Raw genomic sequence first — 18,615 nt, 5'->3', positions numbered from 1 at the left:
TAACTTGCTGTAAATGCCTAGTTTTGAGTGGAAGGAAAATCATGCCGTTTTCATGCATGTGTCTTTAAATGCAAATGAGCTGCTGCTCCCGCCCTCTTTCCAGAACAGGGCGGAGCCTGTACAGCTCGTGCCTCTGACACTCTGCCAAAAACTAAAACGTCAGTTTGGTTTTGATTATCATCTCTAGTTTGATCACGATCACGTGACATTGCAGTTCTTCATCATCGTGAAAGTTTATTATCTGCATGTGTTTTAAAGACATTTCAGTCTAAACTTGTGCTGTGTGATTTTCTGAGCGTCCTGCGAGTATTAAACTCAGTTCTCTTTTGCGTGTTATCGCACTTAAACTGTGAAATGAATGAAAGCGAGGCGGTTTGTTCTTACCATGTCCCTGTAGTTTGAGTAGAATGTCTGATCAACCAGAGGGAATTTATCTGGTCCCAGTTTCTTGTAGGTGCCGATCAGTTGAGCAAACTGGAAGAAAACAGAGAATCCGTTTGGATGAAAATTATGGTAGTAGTAGAAATTGAGTCATTTAACAATTATAGACAAACCCAATCAGATTAAATATATAACATGCAAACATTTCTTTTTATATTTTTATTAAAAACTTCAAGTAATCATTGGCAGTGCAGTGTGGAGAGAACAAATGAACCTCTTTTAGTATCAAAACCTCCAAAAAACGTGTCCTGTAGCTCTTGGGATGGAGTCACGGTTCACACAAACTTTCTTGAGAAGAACTGGATTTGTCAGTAAACGGGTGACCCACACTTCTGTCACTTCTCCTTAAAGGGTTAGTTCACCCAAAAATAAAATTACTCTCCCTCATGTCGTTCCACACCCGTAAGACCTTCGTTCATCTTCAGAACACAAATTAAGATATTTTTGATGAAATCTGAGAGGTTTGTGACTCGTCCATAGACAGCAATATAATAAACAAGGTCCAGAAAGGAACTAAAGACATCATTAAAACAGTCATGTGACTGCAATGGTTCAACCTTAATGTTATGAAGAGACGAGAATACTTTTGTGCGCAAAAACAAAGCAAAAATAACGACTTTATTCAACAATCTCTGGTGATGGGCGATTTCAAAACACTGATTCATGAAGCTTTGAAGCTTTATGAATCTTTTGAATCAGTGGTTTGGAGCGTGAATCAAACTTCCAAAATCACGCCCCCAAGTGGTGAACCATTGAAATTTAGAAACACTTATAATGTAACGAAGCCTCGTTTACTGAAATCACGTGACTTTGGTAGCTTGATGCACGCTCCGAAACACTGATTCGAAACAAAAGATTCATAAAGCTTCATGAGCAGTGTTTTGAAATCGCCCATCACCAGAGATTGTTGAATAAAGTCATTATTTTTGTTTTGTTTTTGCGCACAAAAGTTTTCTCGTCTCTTCATAACATTAAGGTTGATGCACTGCAGTCACATGACTGTTTTAACGATGTCTTTAGTTCCTTTCTGGACATTGAAAGTGTTGATTATTGCTGTCTATGGACGAGTCATATACCTCTTGGATTTCATCAAAAATATCTTAATTTGTGTTCTGAAGATGAATGAAGGTCTTACGGGTGTGGAACGACATGAGGGAGAGTAATTAATGACATTATTTTCATTTTTGGGTGAACTAACCCTTTAACAGACTCCAGTTAGCTTTTGTAGAAACCATAAGTATTATTAAATGCAATGAAATCATCAAATACGTGTTATTTTATTAAATTGTTTTATTGAGAACTTGGTTAATCAGTCCAATGAGACTTAACTATATCTCTCGCTTTGTATTAAACAAATGTGTCATTGAGTCTACAAATGTATAAAACTGATCTGAGATCAGGTAAAAATCATATATAGACACGGTTTCATGAGTTCACAGAGATCAGCGCCCCCTAGTGGCCAACCATTGACATTTTTGAAACATTTCAAAGCAGTTATGAGTATTGTTTACTGAAATCACGTGATGATGATGGCACTTTGATGTGTGCTCTGAACCACTGATTCACAACAAATGACTCACAAAGCTTTCGAAGCTTCACAAATTGTAATTTATGTTTAGTTTAAGTCCTTCAACTAATATTTCTATTTATTTTATTTATCTTTATTGTAATTAAAAGAAATGTTTTTAGTAGTTTTAGTTCATGACAATAACCTGGTCTATATTTGGCTTCTTTTGAAGATATGCTGTCACCCAGAGATCAAATCCTGGACTGAACCTGAAGTGTGATGAAATGTGATTTTGAGAAGTGCTTTAAAACAATCAGGTTTTGTATTTCTGTTGCATTTTGATGGCCAGATAAAAATAACAGCATGATGTTGATTCTCGTCACACTGACCGTTTCCTCAAGGAAAAGCACACGGGACAGTAAAAGACACACTCACGGCCCATGGCTTGTCACAGAGGTTGTAAATGGACTCCAGTGAGTTGAGGCTGGGGATCCCGGCGTACTGCAGTCCGATGATTATATTCCGGAAGTCTTCGTTCTGTGCCATGCTGTAGGCATGCTGTCGGACCAAGACGAAGTCAGGCTTGAAGGACCTGTGTGAAGAACAGCACAAACACAGCAAAAATCTCTTTAACAGTATGGAGTGTATCTCGGTTTGACTTGGGAATATTACTTGCTGTTCACTTGGATTTATTGGAAATTAATCAGACATGCTCACTCTCTTCATCCAAATTATAAAATTTACTCCCCTCATAAACACCTCAGACAATAGATTAAAATATTCATTCAATTATTATATTCATAATAAAAATAGACATATGCATTGAATTCACTGAAGGACCTGAAGAAACAATAAGTCTTTTCAGAAATCTCCTGTTTTCATATTTCATCTGCTCTGACTTCAGCAGCGTCTCATAGATTTGTTAAACCAAATTTAGTAAATGCGCTTATATTTTCTGGGTTGCTGTCATGGTCACAAACCATAAAGAATTCACTTTCCTCAACACCAGAAAAACAAAATGGCTGTTTAATACATGTGTGATGTGGAGAATATGATTATTTTGTCAACACTGCCAGCTGTCAACTCTGTGTTTTTATAGTTATAATAAATTAGATTACAGCTGTGTAAACTGAATTTTCAAATCATTCATTTACTGAAGGGAATGCCTGTCACGTATGTCACAGAGAGAAAGAGGGTAAGATCCAAATGCAGCTTTAATGGGATAATCCAAAAACAGGCAATGGTCAAAATCCAGAGAAACAGTCCATACAAAACAAACAGAGAAGCCGGTGACCGTAAATGAAACCTCGATAATAATAACATTACACTAAATATAACATATAATGTAAATAACATAGACACTAATAACATAATACAAAACAGCTGGGTGCAATGAAGTGCTAATGAGTTCGGGAAGTGGGTTATGGGCAATGCAGTCCGAGTGGTGAACATTAGTCCGTGTTGGAGTGCCCTCTGGTGGCTAAATAGGGCACTCCAACTGGTGATCATGACAGTGCCAGATGTCAGTGTTTGTAACAGACATTATTCAAACTGTTTTGTTTGTTCCAGTTAACGGAGAATCAGCCGTATATGATGAAGTGAGGTGAGTTTATATCTACTGTAATACAGACTTCCAATGCAAAAGCTTCTAAAAGCCACCTCAGTAAAAAATGAGATAACGATACTGAGTGAATGCTCTCCGCACATAGAATGCGTTCTCTGGTTCTCGAATCTGATTGGCTGAGAGCCGTGCTTCATCTCGGCCAGTCCTTCAGGAATTTGCCGCTGGCTCTTATGTAGATAGTGTTTAAACATGAGGTATAATTAATTTGGGGTATATCAATCAGGCAATCTTTGGTTTTATTAATCTATTACTTATTCCAGAGCAAAACGATTTGGATTAAGTGAAAAATTACATTCCATAACTTTATATTTAGGCTATATTTAACTTAAATCCTGTACTAGAGTGCTGCTTTTCTATGTTCGACTGAAGTGTTTTTTATTTATTTGATTGTGTTTATTGTTTGCTTGTGTTTTTGTCTTTTATAATGGCTATTGTTGTTCATTTAAATGTTGTTGTTTAATAAATATTATTTTATATAAATAAAATGCCGTATTTGGTATTGAGAAAGGGTCCGTCAACAGTATCAGTGAAAGTTACATTATTACACCATTAGACTGTCTTTATGAGTGCGTCAGAATGAGGAAGTTGTTTTAGCACTGTGGGAAATCCTCTTAACTTTTAAAAGGACAAAGACAAAGATGTTGCTTTCCTCAGCGGAGTTAAATATTATAAATTTAACCTGAAGAATGAATGTTTTATCAGAAGCAGGTAATACAGTCATTTAGTCTATCTCTCTCTCATAATACTCTACATAACACAATAAGCGTTATTTACACACTTGAACCATCAAACTGTTGTATAAATGCAATATTACACTCGTAGCCATGCAATATGGCACATCATAGCACACTATGATTACCTACGGCCGAATCACAAGTATGCTAATATACAGCCATATCGCATGGCTACATTAAATTAAGTTTACACACGCACACACACACCTACACACACACACACCTTAACAGTAATGGAAAATCCAGCCTGACACACTCATCTAAGGCAGTGTAAAGCTCCTGCATGAGTAAGCTGGCATTTCTCCTCCTGCACACCCACAGTCTGTGCTTATGGTAAGTTGTATTTTGGTTTCCTGTATTTTTGTTGAACCAAATTTTGTGGTCATCATGACAGTAAATCACATCACTTCAGATCTGACTGCTTTAACTACTGAGAATCACTGTGATTTCAAGTGTGGACTTCCAGGTTAATACCACAAAGATGAGTACTTTTTTGCATTATGTGTCAGAAATATTTTTGTTCTATTTACTTGCAAGAGAAAGATATAAATCGTACATTTTTAAAACCTAATTTTGAGCCTAGTGTGTCACGGTGTGTTTGCAGGTGATTTATTTATTCTTTTTGCAAGCGTGTGTATTTATTAATAAACATAATCGAGATAACCGCTGGAGAACAACAGAAACGACAACTTACCGAACCACTTTGGTTCCATTTCTGATCACCTGCATGTCCACACTGCATGTGCCGTTAGCATGAGCCACGAGATTGATCTCAGAGAACTCGGCCTGAAATATAGAAACATACAAATAAATACATGATCTCCCAGCTCAAACTAAACTAGACTTGAGAGAAAAATGAAACAATTAAAAAATGTATCATATGATGTGACTCATCCTCACTTTACTATATTTTCTGTTATAGTAAATGAATGTAACACAACTTTGTTTTTCTAATCATGTATATTGCATAATTGGAGAGGCAGAGTAAAGCCCCGGTGATCACATTAGTCATTTTAATGAAAGCCTGTGATCTTCAAAAACAGTTAGTAGGAGTGAATCGTGTCCCCAAACTGTTCCTCGTCACTGTGGGCTTGTTAACATTCATCTGTTATGCAACGTGAGCTCAAATCTGAGCTTTACACACAGACGCTATAAAACTGGAAGCTGTGTCATGTTTAATATGCATTATTTCTGCAGAATGGTCATTCATTGGTAATAAAACAGCCAGTTATATTGTTGCAGGCTTTCTCCGTCACCGTGTCTTAATTAGAACGGTTTGCTTTATTGGCAGCAGACACATTCTGAAACTGTTGCCCTTTGTAATTGTGTTCCCACTTCATTTCAGCCATCTGTCCAAGACCACAAGAGCTGAACTCTTACAGAAACCCAGAAGTCACAAGCAGAAGTGACCGACGCACTGCAAGTTAATGAAATCCAACCTCCGCTCTATTACATGTTCTCGATCAATAATCAGTGCCTCGATTACTACGGGGTGAAGGACATTTAGAGGATTACAAGTATTGGCACAGTTCAGATCAATAGTATTGGCTTCCAATCAGCAACTTGTGGTCGGACACGGCACATCATACAATGCTCTGGAAGCGTTTTTATTTTGTAAGGCAGTCAGCCTTCACTTATAAAGAACGGTGGCCGTTTCTAAGAGGCACAGTTACTGAAACATAAATAACTGACACAAAAGGCTTCTGCTGTATCAGTGTTTGCTGCTCAGGCACACGTGATTTGCTTTGAGTCTCAAACCCTTCACTAGCTGTGATGTCAAAGACAACACTTAAAGTCAATTTCAGGCTTTTAAGAGCATGACAAATCTGTTACTGGCACATGTCACTGTCGAGAAATATAAAAACTTCTGTGGCACCAAGAATGGTGTAGTTATGAGTGATATTTCACAACTAAACAGCCGAACCATAAGCTCTTGGTCCTTGTAAAGCAACAAGAAATATAATTTGGTGTTTTTAGGAATACACAAATGAAAGCCAATTGGGTTGTTTTTGTTTGTTTGTACCCTAATGACTTGAGTACAAAACAACAACAACACTTAACAATGTCTTTTGTGTTCTGTGGAAGAGAGTAAGTCATACAGGTTTGAAACGCCATGAGAGCGAGCGATCAATATGTTCTGATTGGCTGTTGATGGTGTGTTTTTGTTTCCAGCGAGGACTTACTGGAAATGCAGTGCAGTCACATTCATTTACTCATTATAATTTCATCGTTAAAGCCAATAGTGAGCCTGCAAGGGTGGAGTCACTGCAGCATGACAACAATCATTTAATGTAATTATGATAAAATCATTTAATTAAGACACAGAAACTTATTTACATTTATTTAAAAAAATGGCTTTGCATTGTGCAAAATTATCACAAAGTAGTATTGATGGTGTGGAATCCTTTTCGATTGATTTATGTCTCCTCATTTACAGTTGAAAGATGAGTTTCATCAACAAATCCAGGGAAGACTGAAATCCTCATAAAAGTGGCTTGCTTTTGCCGCATGATTTGATGGTCAGTTCACTGAACTGCAATGCAATAGTGGCCAAAAGTGACGTCCGGCATAGGAAAATTGACATATTCACCCTTTATTCAAATATTATTAAAAAGGTCTTAAAGATTATGTAAGCATATTGCGTAGTTGTGTTTGGAGTCAATTGTTTTAGTCATTTAAACATTTCTTATTTTTTTTGGCCAGAAGAAATTATGAACATGCAAAAACATGAGAGGACCAATGAAATTTTAATAACTGATCATGTTGCAGTCAATGTATGATTTTTTGTTTTGTTTTTCTAAAACCTGTAGCTGTAGTTTTCCTTTTGTGCCAAATAATTTTGTCAGAAAAATACTTTGACTAAGTTTAGTGTTTTATTCTTCCCTCATATTTTAAAATATTTTAAAAATATAAATAAAAAAACATGTTAACACTTTATTTTACAGTGCCGTAGTTACATGTTACTACATGTGCTTACTATAGTAATAACAGTAAATTATGCACAATTACAAGTAACTAACCAAACCCTAACCCTAGCTGTAACTCTATAGTAAGTACACATAGTTAATTAATATTACTTATTTGAGTAATTACAATGCAACTACGACACTACAAAATAAAGTGTAACCAAAAATATATTCCTCATATTTTGTTGGTTTAAGCAGACTTGTGGAGTCATTCAATTTCTTACTAGATACAAAACTAATACATTGCCAAGCTTTTATGGTTTTATCGTCTTCATTTAACTCCAATACATTATATTTTCGTTGGGAAGTGTGTGTCTCCTCCTCTCTGCTGCCATCTTGTTATTCCTCTCCAGCTCTCTTCAATAATTTAGGAGCTGAGACCTAATCTTAACACCTTTATGAATCACACTTACTCTGAAGTCGAGGAACAGAGTAAAATTACATCATTCTTAGAATTCTGACACACTAAGACTAAAATTTTACTCTGAGCAGCTTTATACGTACAATCTAAAGCTATAATAAATGCTTCACCTGTTCAACTTTGATGTCATAATCTCCTTGGACCTTCTTCCCACGGAAAATCTTTGCCCTGAAAGACAAAAAAAAAGGTGTTCATGAATCATTTCAGGCATGTGTAGTGCTGTTCAGTCAGTGTGCAGAAACAATCAAACATCATTTCCATCCCTGCAGCTTTAATGACTGAAGAAACAATCAAACAAACAAACGGTGTAATTGCAGCGCTGGAAGACAGATGCAGTGTTCCAGTCACTGCTTTTCATTAGTTTTCTGCATCTTGTTCATGCTCTCTTGTGTTTGGTTGTTATATGAGCGGTTACAGAGAAAGCAATCTGACGGCACAGCAGGCTCGAGAACACTAGAGAACACAGATAAAAGAAGGAAAGTTGCCTGATATCTGGTCTTTTCCTCTCTTTACAATGCAAAATCACTCCCTCATCTACATCTCTTTCCAAGCATGTTCCCTTGCTTTTACAACTTTCAAGCTCATGATGCAATTTGGTTCATGTGATGCTGATAAAACCAAGCAAAATATTGGTCAAAGGAACCGTTTGCACTGCAAACTATGATTGATTATGCAATGCTGCCATCTAAAGGAAATACAACATTACGTCATATGATATTGTATATGGCAGCATATCCAATGCACAAAATAAAAAAGGTTGGATTGTTAAATGTTCAATGCCACACGCTCCAGCTGGTTGATTTTAATCTTGGCAGTATTTCTGAGTGAAAGTAGTTTTTTTTTTTTCCAGAGCAGTAAAAGGGAATGGGAATGATGCCATGCTCCATAGCTTCTCTTCATGTGATAAACTCCAGCATTGCTATATTTCAAAATTCAGGGGGGTATCACCTGCTGAATAATACAACCACAAAGCACACCCTGGTAACCAGTCATAACACCCTGGTAACATCAGAGCAAAGCACGGGCCAGCTTAGCAACCGCATAGCAACAGCCACCCACATCATCACTCGTCGTCGTGGAAGAGAGTTTTGCACAGACAAAACCCGTGTTATATATGCGCATGTTTGTGTGTCAGCCGGAGCATTTGAGAGTAAATAAAGTGCCAGCTGTCTGCTACAGGAAAGCTGTCATGAACTGCAAAATAATACCTGGACCTGCAAGGAAAATCTTTTTTTTCTTTTTTTTTATGTATAAGTAAGTTATGTTGTACTAGAAGTGAATGACACCGGAAACCAGATGCATTCAATTTCCAAATGCTCTTAAAATCGAGGTTGATGTGATTACATAATGAACAACAGTGCTGCACTGCCAAAAACATCAACAGCAGCTGCTATACTGCAGTCATATTAAAGGACAATCTTACCGTATATGAGTGTAAAATCACAGCATGCTGCAGTCGCGCATAAATGTATGGGTTTTTTTCAGATCTTTCAATCTAATGGATGAAATAAGACCGAAAGCAGAGATCAGCAGCTTTCGTTTCTGCTCGGACGCTGTGAGTGTGTGTCAGAAATCAGGAATGGTGAGAGAACATTGTGCTTGGTACATTTTTCATCTTCAAACCAAACTTGGGTCTTCAGCCGACAAAGTTTAAATCCCGTGCTTCTCATAATGTTTACGCGTGGCTGTTTGAACATATTCCTCCGCTGCGAAAGCAATCCGGTCGAATGGTTTTCGATTACCTTTAGAAGTGGTCGAAAGTGGACAGTCTCAAAACGTTTCACAGCTCATTTGCTCCTGTATTTAGAGCCATCGATTTGATCTTAATACCCGTGTGAACAGGGCCTACAGGGGCTGCGTTCACACTGTCAGTCCAAATCTGGTTTTTGTGCACATCCGATTGGAATCCAATCAGATTTAACGAGTGTGAACGGCCAAAAACCACATGAAATGCAACTTTTACAAATCAGTTTCGAGCTACATCCACATGTGGTTTGAAATCCTAGTCAAATCGCATTTCTGGAAATCTGTTTCAGTCTAAATGCAAACGGCTCTGCTTCGGTAGCTTTAGACGTCTTTCTAATCAACAACAGAAAGAAAAGGGCTGTATGTTTCACTACAATATCTGCCCTAGCTACAAAAGATCATTTTACCAATGTTCACATTAAGTTATAAAAAATGTTATCATTGTTTCTGGAACATCATTAAAGCTGCAGTAGGTAACTTTTGTAAAAATGTATTTTTTACATATTTGTTAAACCTGACAGTAGAATATCAGACAGATAATCTGTGAAAAAATCAAGCTCCTCTGGCTCCTCCCAGTGGTCCTATTGCCATATGCAGAAATACACCGCTCCCGGTAAGAACCAACCAATCAGAGTCAGGAGGAGTGTCTTAGCAGTGTCAATCAAGCTCGTGTGCGCGCTGATCACACTCCTGTCATGCACAGCCATAGTGCACAGCGTGTACAGGCATTCAAATTCAAGATTACCGGTGTGCAGCAGCTTTGCTTATGGCGGACAAACAATCCAGTTTCGTACGTATAATACCCCATAAAGTGCGTATCATATGCACGCGAAAAACTCATTTTGGCGTATATATTCTACGAGATTACAAACTCGTACTATTGATACGCATTTTCGTGTGATCGGGCTCTATTAATTCATGATATGCAGTTTTAAGATTTTTTTTCAGGCGAGAATGTGCTGGTTTAAAGCTCAAATTTGTGGTTAATTGATAAAGATAGCGCCTTTCTGAAAATTTGATCTGACGTTGTCGGAGTTTTGAGATCCAGGCGATCACCGGACTCTCTGCGCTCATGTGCCCAGCCGAGAGCAGCCTTACCTCGGCTAATCCTTCTGACGTTTGCCGCTGGCTCCGTTTTGACTGAGGGCAACGTGACGTTTCATAAATTTATATATGGCTATTTAACTTTTGTATCATACTAAAGCGCTGATTTTGTACGCTTGACTGAATTGTTTGCTTTATTTCTTATTGTATATTTTTATACCTTTTTATAATGGCTATTATTGAACATTAAAACTTACATTTAACAAAAAGAGAAGGTTGTGTTTTATGTTAAAGCCTGTTTCATTTCATTACAGTGAAGATAATCAGAGTATGCACAAATAGTATTAAATTTAATATGTTTGAAATGTAAACGAAAAGAGGCAGGGTTGTTTAATATTTCGTTTTGTTATAAATATAAGCAGACATTGCAGATAATTAATCACTCGTTGCCTGAGGCTATTAATATGTTTTTGTTTGTTTCTTTAAATAAAACGAAAAGTGGCAGAGTGGTTTAATAACAAATTTTGTTTTATTCTTGGTTAAAATATACATACAGAGATAACCGGAGAAGCCAGTTATTTGCGTACTGTAACATTACCGTTATATTATCTTACTAGCTATTTAGTAAGATAGTGCATATAGTTACATTACATGTATTGCAAAATACGTAATGTTTTGAGGACCAAGTTTGTAGTCAAAGTATGGGAAGGCCATTGTCAATGTAAATCATATTGTTGATGTTTTGTCCGTACCAGTGAATGTGCTCTAACTGTTTATCCGCCGTCATCGGTGGCCCTGCTTGCTTACTAGCCTGCGCGTTCACGGCAGGCTCCGTTGTGAGGGGGGAGGAGCTGTGGAGGGAGGAGCTGTAGCGCAGCAGAGAGCAAGGGGGAGTGACCTGTGAGTTGTGCTTGTTCAAATTTTCTAAAAACTCCCTACTGCAGCTTTAAAGATCAGAAAACGTTACTGGAAGAGCATTTGTTCATTTTTGAGAGAACCTTGCCAGAAGCGAAAGTTCACCAAAAAACCCTGTTAGCTGGAGTGCTTCTTTGGGCTCAAATAAGCCTGGTTAATCTGATCAGATATTAATTTTTTTAACGTTAAGGCTGCTATTGCTAGGGGACACTAATTAAACTGGTGACAGACCTGAAATGTTCCTCAAATCAAATTAGGTGAGCAGATTTTCACACATGAAGTGAGTTTGACATTTTCTTTAAATCTTCATTTCGATGTTTATATCTAAATCCTCATAACTAGTTTCTTCAGTCCACCTAAATTAACTACTAAAACTACATCTGTAATGCATCATAATGCGGCCACAGAAGCAATATTCTTGTGCAGTATGTAGAAGAAACGCTCTGACAGCGTTGTGAATCACTCAGGCTAACACCGCCGCTGATTCTGGTGTGGTTGTTGGATGGTGCATCAAGGAGTCCTGCTGAACATTTTGTAATAAAGTCATTATTTTTCTAGCAGAGGAAAACCGAAAGAAAAAATGGAAAGAAAAGGTTGTCAGATTTTCTTTTTGGATGGTGAGGAAAAGCTTTTGTAAAATCTCAGCTCAGATTTTGTAAAGTGCCAGTGATTAAAGAGCGCAGTCGAGCAGAACAAGTGTGCTATGAATACACATGGATAATCTTTAACGGACTGACAGTGAGAGGAACTTGCTGAATAACTCCTCTGGTTCTGGTGTTGTGAAGACGATGCAGTTCCAGGTCCAGGGTCAGAAATGAATGGGGACTGAGGATGAAAATGCATTTGAAAATGGATTAAATGCCACCCAACTCCTCTTTATTCTTTGCAAAAGGGCTTAAAAAGGCCTCTTTAACTGTTTTGTGTCTAGCTGTTACTATATAGCGTATTTTAGCACAGCAGAAACCAAACATATTGACCGAGGATTAAATTTGTGTATGAAATAACAAACAACAGTAAAAAAATCTAGTGATTTGACTTTGAAACCCTGCAGCAATAAAAACAGTGTCAAGCTTGTTTCAAGCTCCAGGACGTCCCTTAGCAAAAAGGGCACATTTCCCCACCCAGTTTTCACCCTCTGAATAGGGAAAGTGATTTCATGCCCACCTCTGCGTCACTGCAGCTTACCAACCGCAGATAAAAGAGGGATACTAATAAGAGTCGACTCCTTTGATCCTGCCATTTGATAGAGGCAGCTGCCATCATCTGTGTGTGTGTGTGAATGAGATGGGAAGTGTCCTAGTGAGAATCTCATCTGTGCTCTGGGTGAAGCATCAATATCACCGATTATGAGCTACATCATTATGGCTATATTCTGAGGAGTCAAATATTGGTTAATTACATAGTTAAACACACACATCAGAGACACACTGTGTCTCTTTTCTATAGATATGCATTTCTGACACAATATAAGCATGCTTTGATAAATCTTCATTATGACATAAAGTCAAAATTATGCCATGCTAAGTCATAATTATGAGATTAAAAAGTTTAAATAGATTTTAAATCAAGTTACCTTAAACAGCTCTTTAACAATACAGACTGTTTGAAAAAGCAGCTTTACAGTGATAACAGGAAAATTATTCATTTCAGCATCATCAATTATTTGGGTTCATTTCTGGAAGCATGTCTTTCAGTATACGGTCTAACATACATGATGATTTAACAATCTTGCTCTCCTATAGCAATGAATGAATGGAGTTTTTCCTCAGGCGGTCTATAGTATGACATCTGATACAATAGATGGTTGTATTGTTATAAATTTCTCTGTAATAGTATCAATCTGGCAAGTAAAGTAAATAAGTCATAACTGCTGTGCTGTTTGGAAACTTCTGAAGTTGAAGCTTTATTTCTCATTAATTTAGCCATTGTATCAGATAAATATCTAGGGTTATGTTTGTTTTTATCTAATAGAATTGAAAAGTGAGCAGATCTATCAGTTTTTAAGGCCTTTATGCAGTAACACTATCCTTCCATGAAATGCGAAATACCTTTCTTTTTTGTTTTCTACCAGCTGCACTCCGTTTTTAAGTCAGAATTTTGACTTTTCATTAATACATATGACTTAGTCGTATGACTTAAGTCATAATTTTGACTTTTTATGACACACTAAGTCATAATTATGAGATTTAAAAAGTCAAAATTGAGATATACGGTCAAAACTATGACTTCTGACTTGGGTCATAATTTTGACTTTTTATGTCATAATTTCATCTGTTTACTGTATGTCATGATTATGATTCACAAAAGCATGATTTGTTGTTATCTGGTGGAAGTGGACTTTTATATTCTTCTGTATGAGTGCGGACCGGTGCAAGAAATCACAGGGAAAGAGGTACGAGCTTTGACTTATTCGTGTTGTTAGAAAAAACAGGGAACAAGAACATGCCCTTAAAAAAATAAATAATAATAATTCACTTTATATTGAGAATAAGTTCAAAATACCATGACCTGTACCTGCCCGTTTTAATAACGTCTTAAACGGAATGGCTTTTTGAACCAAGCCCAAACAAGCCCAAAACCGCTCATAATAAGACTCAACGCTGCAAGAGAGCGCTAAACAAAACCCAGCGTCTGTGTCGGCGGAGGTTTGGTTAAACATAATGTGCACATAACTGGAATAATAATAATAAAAACAAAAACAAAACTTTCAGAACATTCATGTCCATCATACAAACAACATGCTTACATGCTCACATATGAGCTGGTGGTTTGTACAAATGCATGTGCAATAGTAATAATAATGTGTCAATGAGACATAGAGTATTGTTCTGAAACAACACACCAATGCATGCCAACCCTTGAGTTCTGTTAAAGCTACTCCATTAGTTCTGTGTTTTTTATGTTTTATTCATTCCGATCAATGTAGAGTATATAAATGCTCCCAGCAGCTAAAGTGCAGTCGATTCAGTGCCTTCAAAAAGTACATCCAGTAACAGGAAGCCAATCAATGCTGATGACAGCCACTATGTCTGCAGGACCTGCCAACAAGCATTCAGATCTTCCACCGAGAGATTCTGAGCTCAGAACAAGGGCACAACATGCACTTCCTGTCTCAAAAAACCACCACAGAGTCTCTAATGACTGTTTTAGACATTGTCGTTGCTATTAAAGGTGAAACACTTAACATTTTCAGCACAGACTTGATCCAATTATGAGAGCGGCGAGAGTCTTTGTCGTGCTCAGCTTCTGTTCACCGTTCTGTCTGCGGTCATGATGAGGGGGCTGACGAATCTAACACATCATGTCACCAGGTTTGCAATACACACCTGCCTCTATATATATATATATATATATATATGTGTGTGTTTGTGTGTGACACACATATATAAATGACACACAACGATTGATGCTTTGGCTTCATTTGAAACATTTTTCCTTCTCAGAAAACATTATATGAACAAACTCACACTGTTTTTGCATGAAACATGTTACGTAATAAATAATAAACAACACAGCATTGACTTATTTTAAAATAAATACAAAACCCAAGGTGGTATTGCATTACATCCAGGTTGGGGAGTAACCAAATACATGTAACTTAGTTACACATTTAAAATGCAAAATTCGACTAACTGTATTTCTTTATAGTTACATTTTAAATGGCTGGTAATCAAATGACATTTACATCAGTATTTTAGATTATCAAAGTCATTACTTTGAATTTTAATGTCATTTATTTCACAATTATGACTTTTCTCACAGAAGTGTGAATTTTAAACTCACAATTGCATTTTATAAAGTCAGAATTGTGAGAAACAAAGTCAGAATTGTGAGACATAAACTTGCAATTGTGAGAAAAAAATTAAAAATGTATTTATTTGATATAATGGCTAATTTTCCAAAAAAAAAAGTCAGAATTGCGTGATAAAAACTGCACTTTTTTCTCGCAATTGCAAGTTTATATCTCGCAATTCTGACTTTTTTTCTGGAAAATTAGCCTTTGTATCAGATAAATACCTATAGGGCAGATCTAGCAGTTTTAAGGCCTTTCCGTATGCAGTTACACTGTCCTTCCATTAAATGTGAAATACCTCTCTTTTTGCTCAGTTGCACACAATTGCAACTTTATATCATGCAATTCTGAGAAACAAGTTACAAAACTTGGGTAATCCAATGAAATACGCTACAAATTACTTTTTAAAGCATGTATTTTGTAATCTGTAGTGAAATACATTTTAAAAGTAACCTACCCAGCCATCTCAACTCTGTATTTTTTTTTTTTTTTTATAATTTGAAAGTAAAGGTGTTTAAACCTATCCAATTGAACTGCCAAAATCTGCTTTTTACATTAAAATGTACTGATAACCACCATAATAAAACAGGCAGTACAGTATAAAGCCATTTGATGAATCAGAGGCATGTCTATTAAACATGGCCAGTACTCGCGTCAGTGCAACACACGACTCTACAGTAATGCAGTAAACAGTAAATAAATTTATTGTATGTACCTTGAAAAACCATAACTTTTGACAGTAATTACAGTAAAATGACATATAATGTGATGTTAAACCATTTACAGTCTGTATAGAGCTACTTTTTGTACCACAGATTCAGCATCTTGCTTTGAAACGATCCAAACCATTGTTTCTAATTACCCAATCCTAACCATTACTAATTGCAGAAGGACATTTTAGAACTAGTAAAGGATGTTTCTGTGCAGTTACTGAGAGAGAGAGAGAGAGAGCATGTAATTATCTGTGTCTACACCACACTTCTCAGCAGCATCTCTACAAATAACACTGTGATTAGCTGAACCACTGATTTTCTCCTGAAGATGATTGGACAAGCTCTCAAATGGGCAGTGATTTACACAGTTAATCACATGACTGACTGGGCTTGAAATGTGCTGTAACTGCTGCTGTACATCGAGTGTTTGGAGTTAGACTCAAGTTAATTCAAGGCTAAAGGCATTCAGTTTGATGTTCATAATCATGTTTCTTGCATACTGCAGTTGTTCACTTGTGTCATTGATGAGTGACGTCTGTTCTGGATCACTCTTGAGAAGCACAAACACTCGGTTCAGTCACCATCAATCAGTCATTAAGTCAGTGGGATCTCCAGGGCCAAAGCTGCTGCACAAGCCTGATTCACAGGAGCTTCAGTCAAACTTTATAGCTGTAGAGTGGCATTTTAGGCACATTATTTCACATTTTTTAACGAGGACACGCCTTATGAGGTCATTAGTTGATGTTCATTTGATGGTGTTATTCATTAACACAAGGTGGCTTTGCTGAAATCATGACTTTTTACTCCAGTGTAAATGCGTTTTCCGTTTGATATTTACAAAGCAACAAGCAACTAATACTTAAAATATTTTTGCATTTTTAAATTTTATATTAATATACCAATTACGAACCAATGTTATTATCGTTGACTAAAAATATTAAAACATTTCTGTTAATAAAATAAAATAAAATAAAATATAAAAGTTAATAAAATAGCTGTAAAACCTGAAATGAAAATTAGAAATGTTGCTTTGGCAATAAACTGAAATAAGTTTAAGTTGAAGCACTAAAATTATTATTTAGAAATAATAAAAACTAAAATTGAAATAAAAATAAATCAAACTTAAATAGCACTACTATTTTACTATTACTAATAAAATGACAAAATCACACAAGGTATTGACTAAAAATTTAACCAAAATTACATGAAAACTAAAACTATAAAAATAAAATGAGGCATTGCATTGACAAATGAATCAGCCAATCCCAGTTAAAGCCTGGTAACCTCTGACCCGCTGTTACACCGTGTTATTTCAGAAGTAAACGAGTGGTTTGTACAATATTCTATCTTATATTTTGTTTCATTTCTGCACTCTCAGATATTTTCCCATCTGAAATGTTTTCCTCCTCAGAGAGGATATTAGATGATTTATCTTCACTCAGCTGCAGAGCTTCTTCCACTGCTGTGATGTGTCTGTATGGCAATAAAAACCGAACACATAATACACCCATGGGCATCTGATCTGATCTGAGAGCAGTGAACTCAAATTCATGACCTCTATAGTAGCCCTATAGTCATACGCAAAAGATCAGTCAGACGGTCCTTGACAGCTTCTGTCAGGTGTCTCTTTTGAAGGGAGGCGTTCCCGTGGCTACGGTCTCCATGACGATTTCTGCTCACGGTGATGGCCACCCATCGAATGTGCCACTCATATGTGCACCTTACTGTGTCTTCAACTGATCTTTCTTACATTTGCTGCCACATTATCCTCTGAAATCAAACACGTTTACATCTAAAGAAATCTCAGAGAAAATTCAGACGGCATTTTCCTGCCAATAACGATTAGTGAAAGCGCTCAGGGCTGATAGAAGCGTTAGTGCGGATGCATTTCCTAACAAAAATTGTGTTTGATTAGGCCTAGTATAACACAAATCTATAATCGTGACGAGAGATCGACCCTCAGCAGTGACCGTCCATTCCCATGAAGCACCGCAAATGATGCTGCATAATCATATATTTGTGTAAAATGATTTTTTTGTTGTTGTTGCAATTTTGATAAATTCATGTTTGTTTGTTTAAGCTCTGGTGCTGCCACAAGCTAAAGTAGATTTTTAAAATACTGGCAAAACCGATCAATCGGTCGACCTATACCTCTGATGTTTTTATAAGATAAAATGGAACAATAGAAGAGAGAATACAAAAGAGAATCTGTTCTGAAAAACAGCCAGCAACACCCTTTTCTCAGTCGTGAAACACATTGCTTCTACAGTAGATGTGCCAAGAACATCTCTAGTGAGATTTAAGTTGTGTCATTCTGTGCTGTTTGAACTACAGCAACACGGACAAATACAAAAGCCTTCGATCAGCCGTACAGCATCTTGTTAACCTCCAGCGATTAAATGACTGTCAGTTAAAATGCCTCTTAAATCATGGTTTCGCAGCTCCTCCTGTCTCCAGAGCAGGACCAGGCTCATGACAAGCGTGGTTTGGTCACGATGGGAAAACTGATGCTTAATCCAGCCGTAAATGTTTTCCTCAGTAGTTTCTATGCACTACCTGTCTTCCTCCTGTGTAATAATGCTTATAAAATGTCCATATACACAAAAATGTTTCTAAATGAACCTCTCTTTATAAATCAAAGCTCTTAAATTCAAGCGCCTACAAAACACTCACAAACATCTCTGTATGGTTTAGAAGATGTATCCTTCAGC

General features: G+C 36.8%; 1 protein-coding gene across 2 annotated transcripts in view; it reads right to left on the bottom strand.

Annotated features, from left to right (window-relative positions):
• The window catches only part of syn2b (synapsin IIb), a 67,605-nt gene that overhangs the window by 30,320 nt on the left and 18,670 nt on the right, over positions 1-18,615 (bottom strand). For both annotated transcript variants that reach the window (XM_067388790.1, XM_067388791.1), the window contains exons 2-5: positions 7,804-7,861; positions 5,001-5,092; positions 2,384-2,540; positions 385-474 (exon numbers count right to left, since the gene is read on the bottom strand). In XM_067388790.1, the coding sequence (XP_067244891.1) occupies positions 385-474; positions 2,384-2,540; positions 5,001-5,092; positions 7,804-7,861 (397 nt within the window). The remainder of the gene's footprint in view (positions 1-384; positions 475-2,383; positions 2,541-5,000; positions 5,093-7,803; positions 7,862-18,615) is intronic.

Source organism: Chanodichthys erythropterus, chromosome 6 (assembly GCF_024489055.1).
Source record: "Chanodichthys erythropterus isolate Z2021 chromosome 6, ASM2448905v1, whole genome shotgun sequence".
Taxonomy (NCBI): Eukaryota; Metazoa; Chordata; class Actinopteri; order Cypriniformes; family Xenocyprididae; genus Chanodichthys; species Chanodichthys erythropterus.
This window is presented reverse-complemented; position numbering and strand designations above follow the sequence as displayed.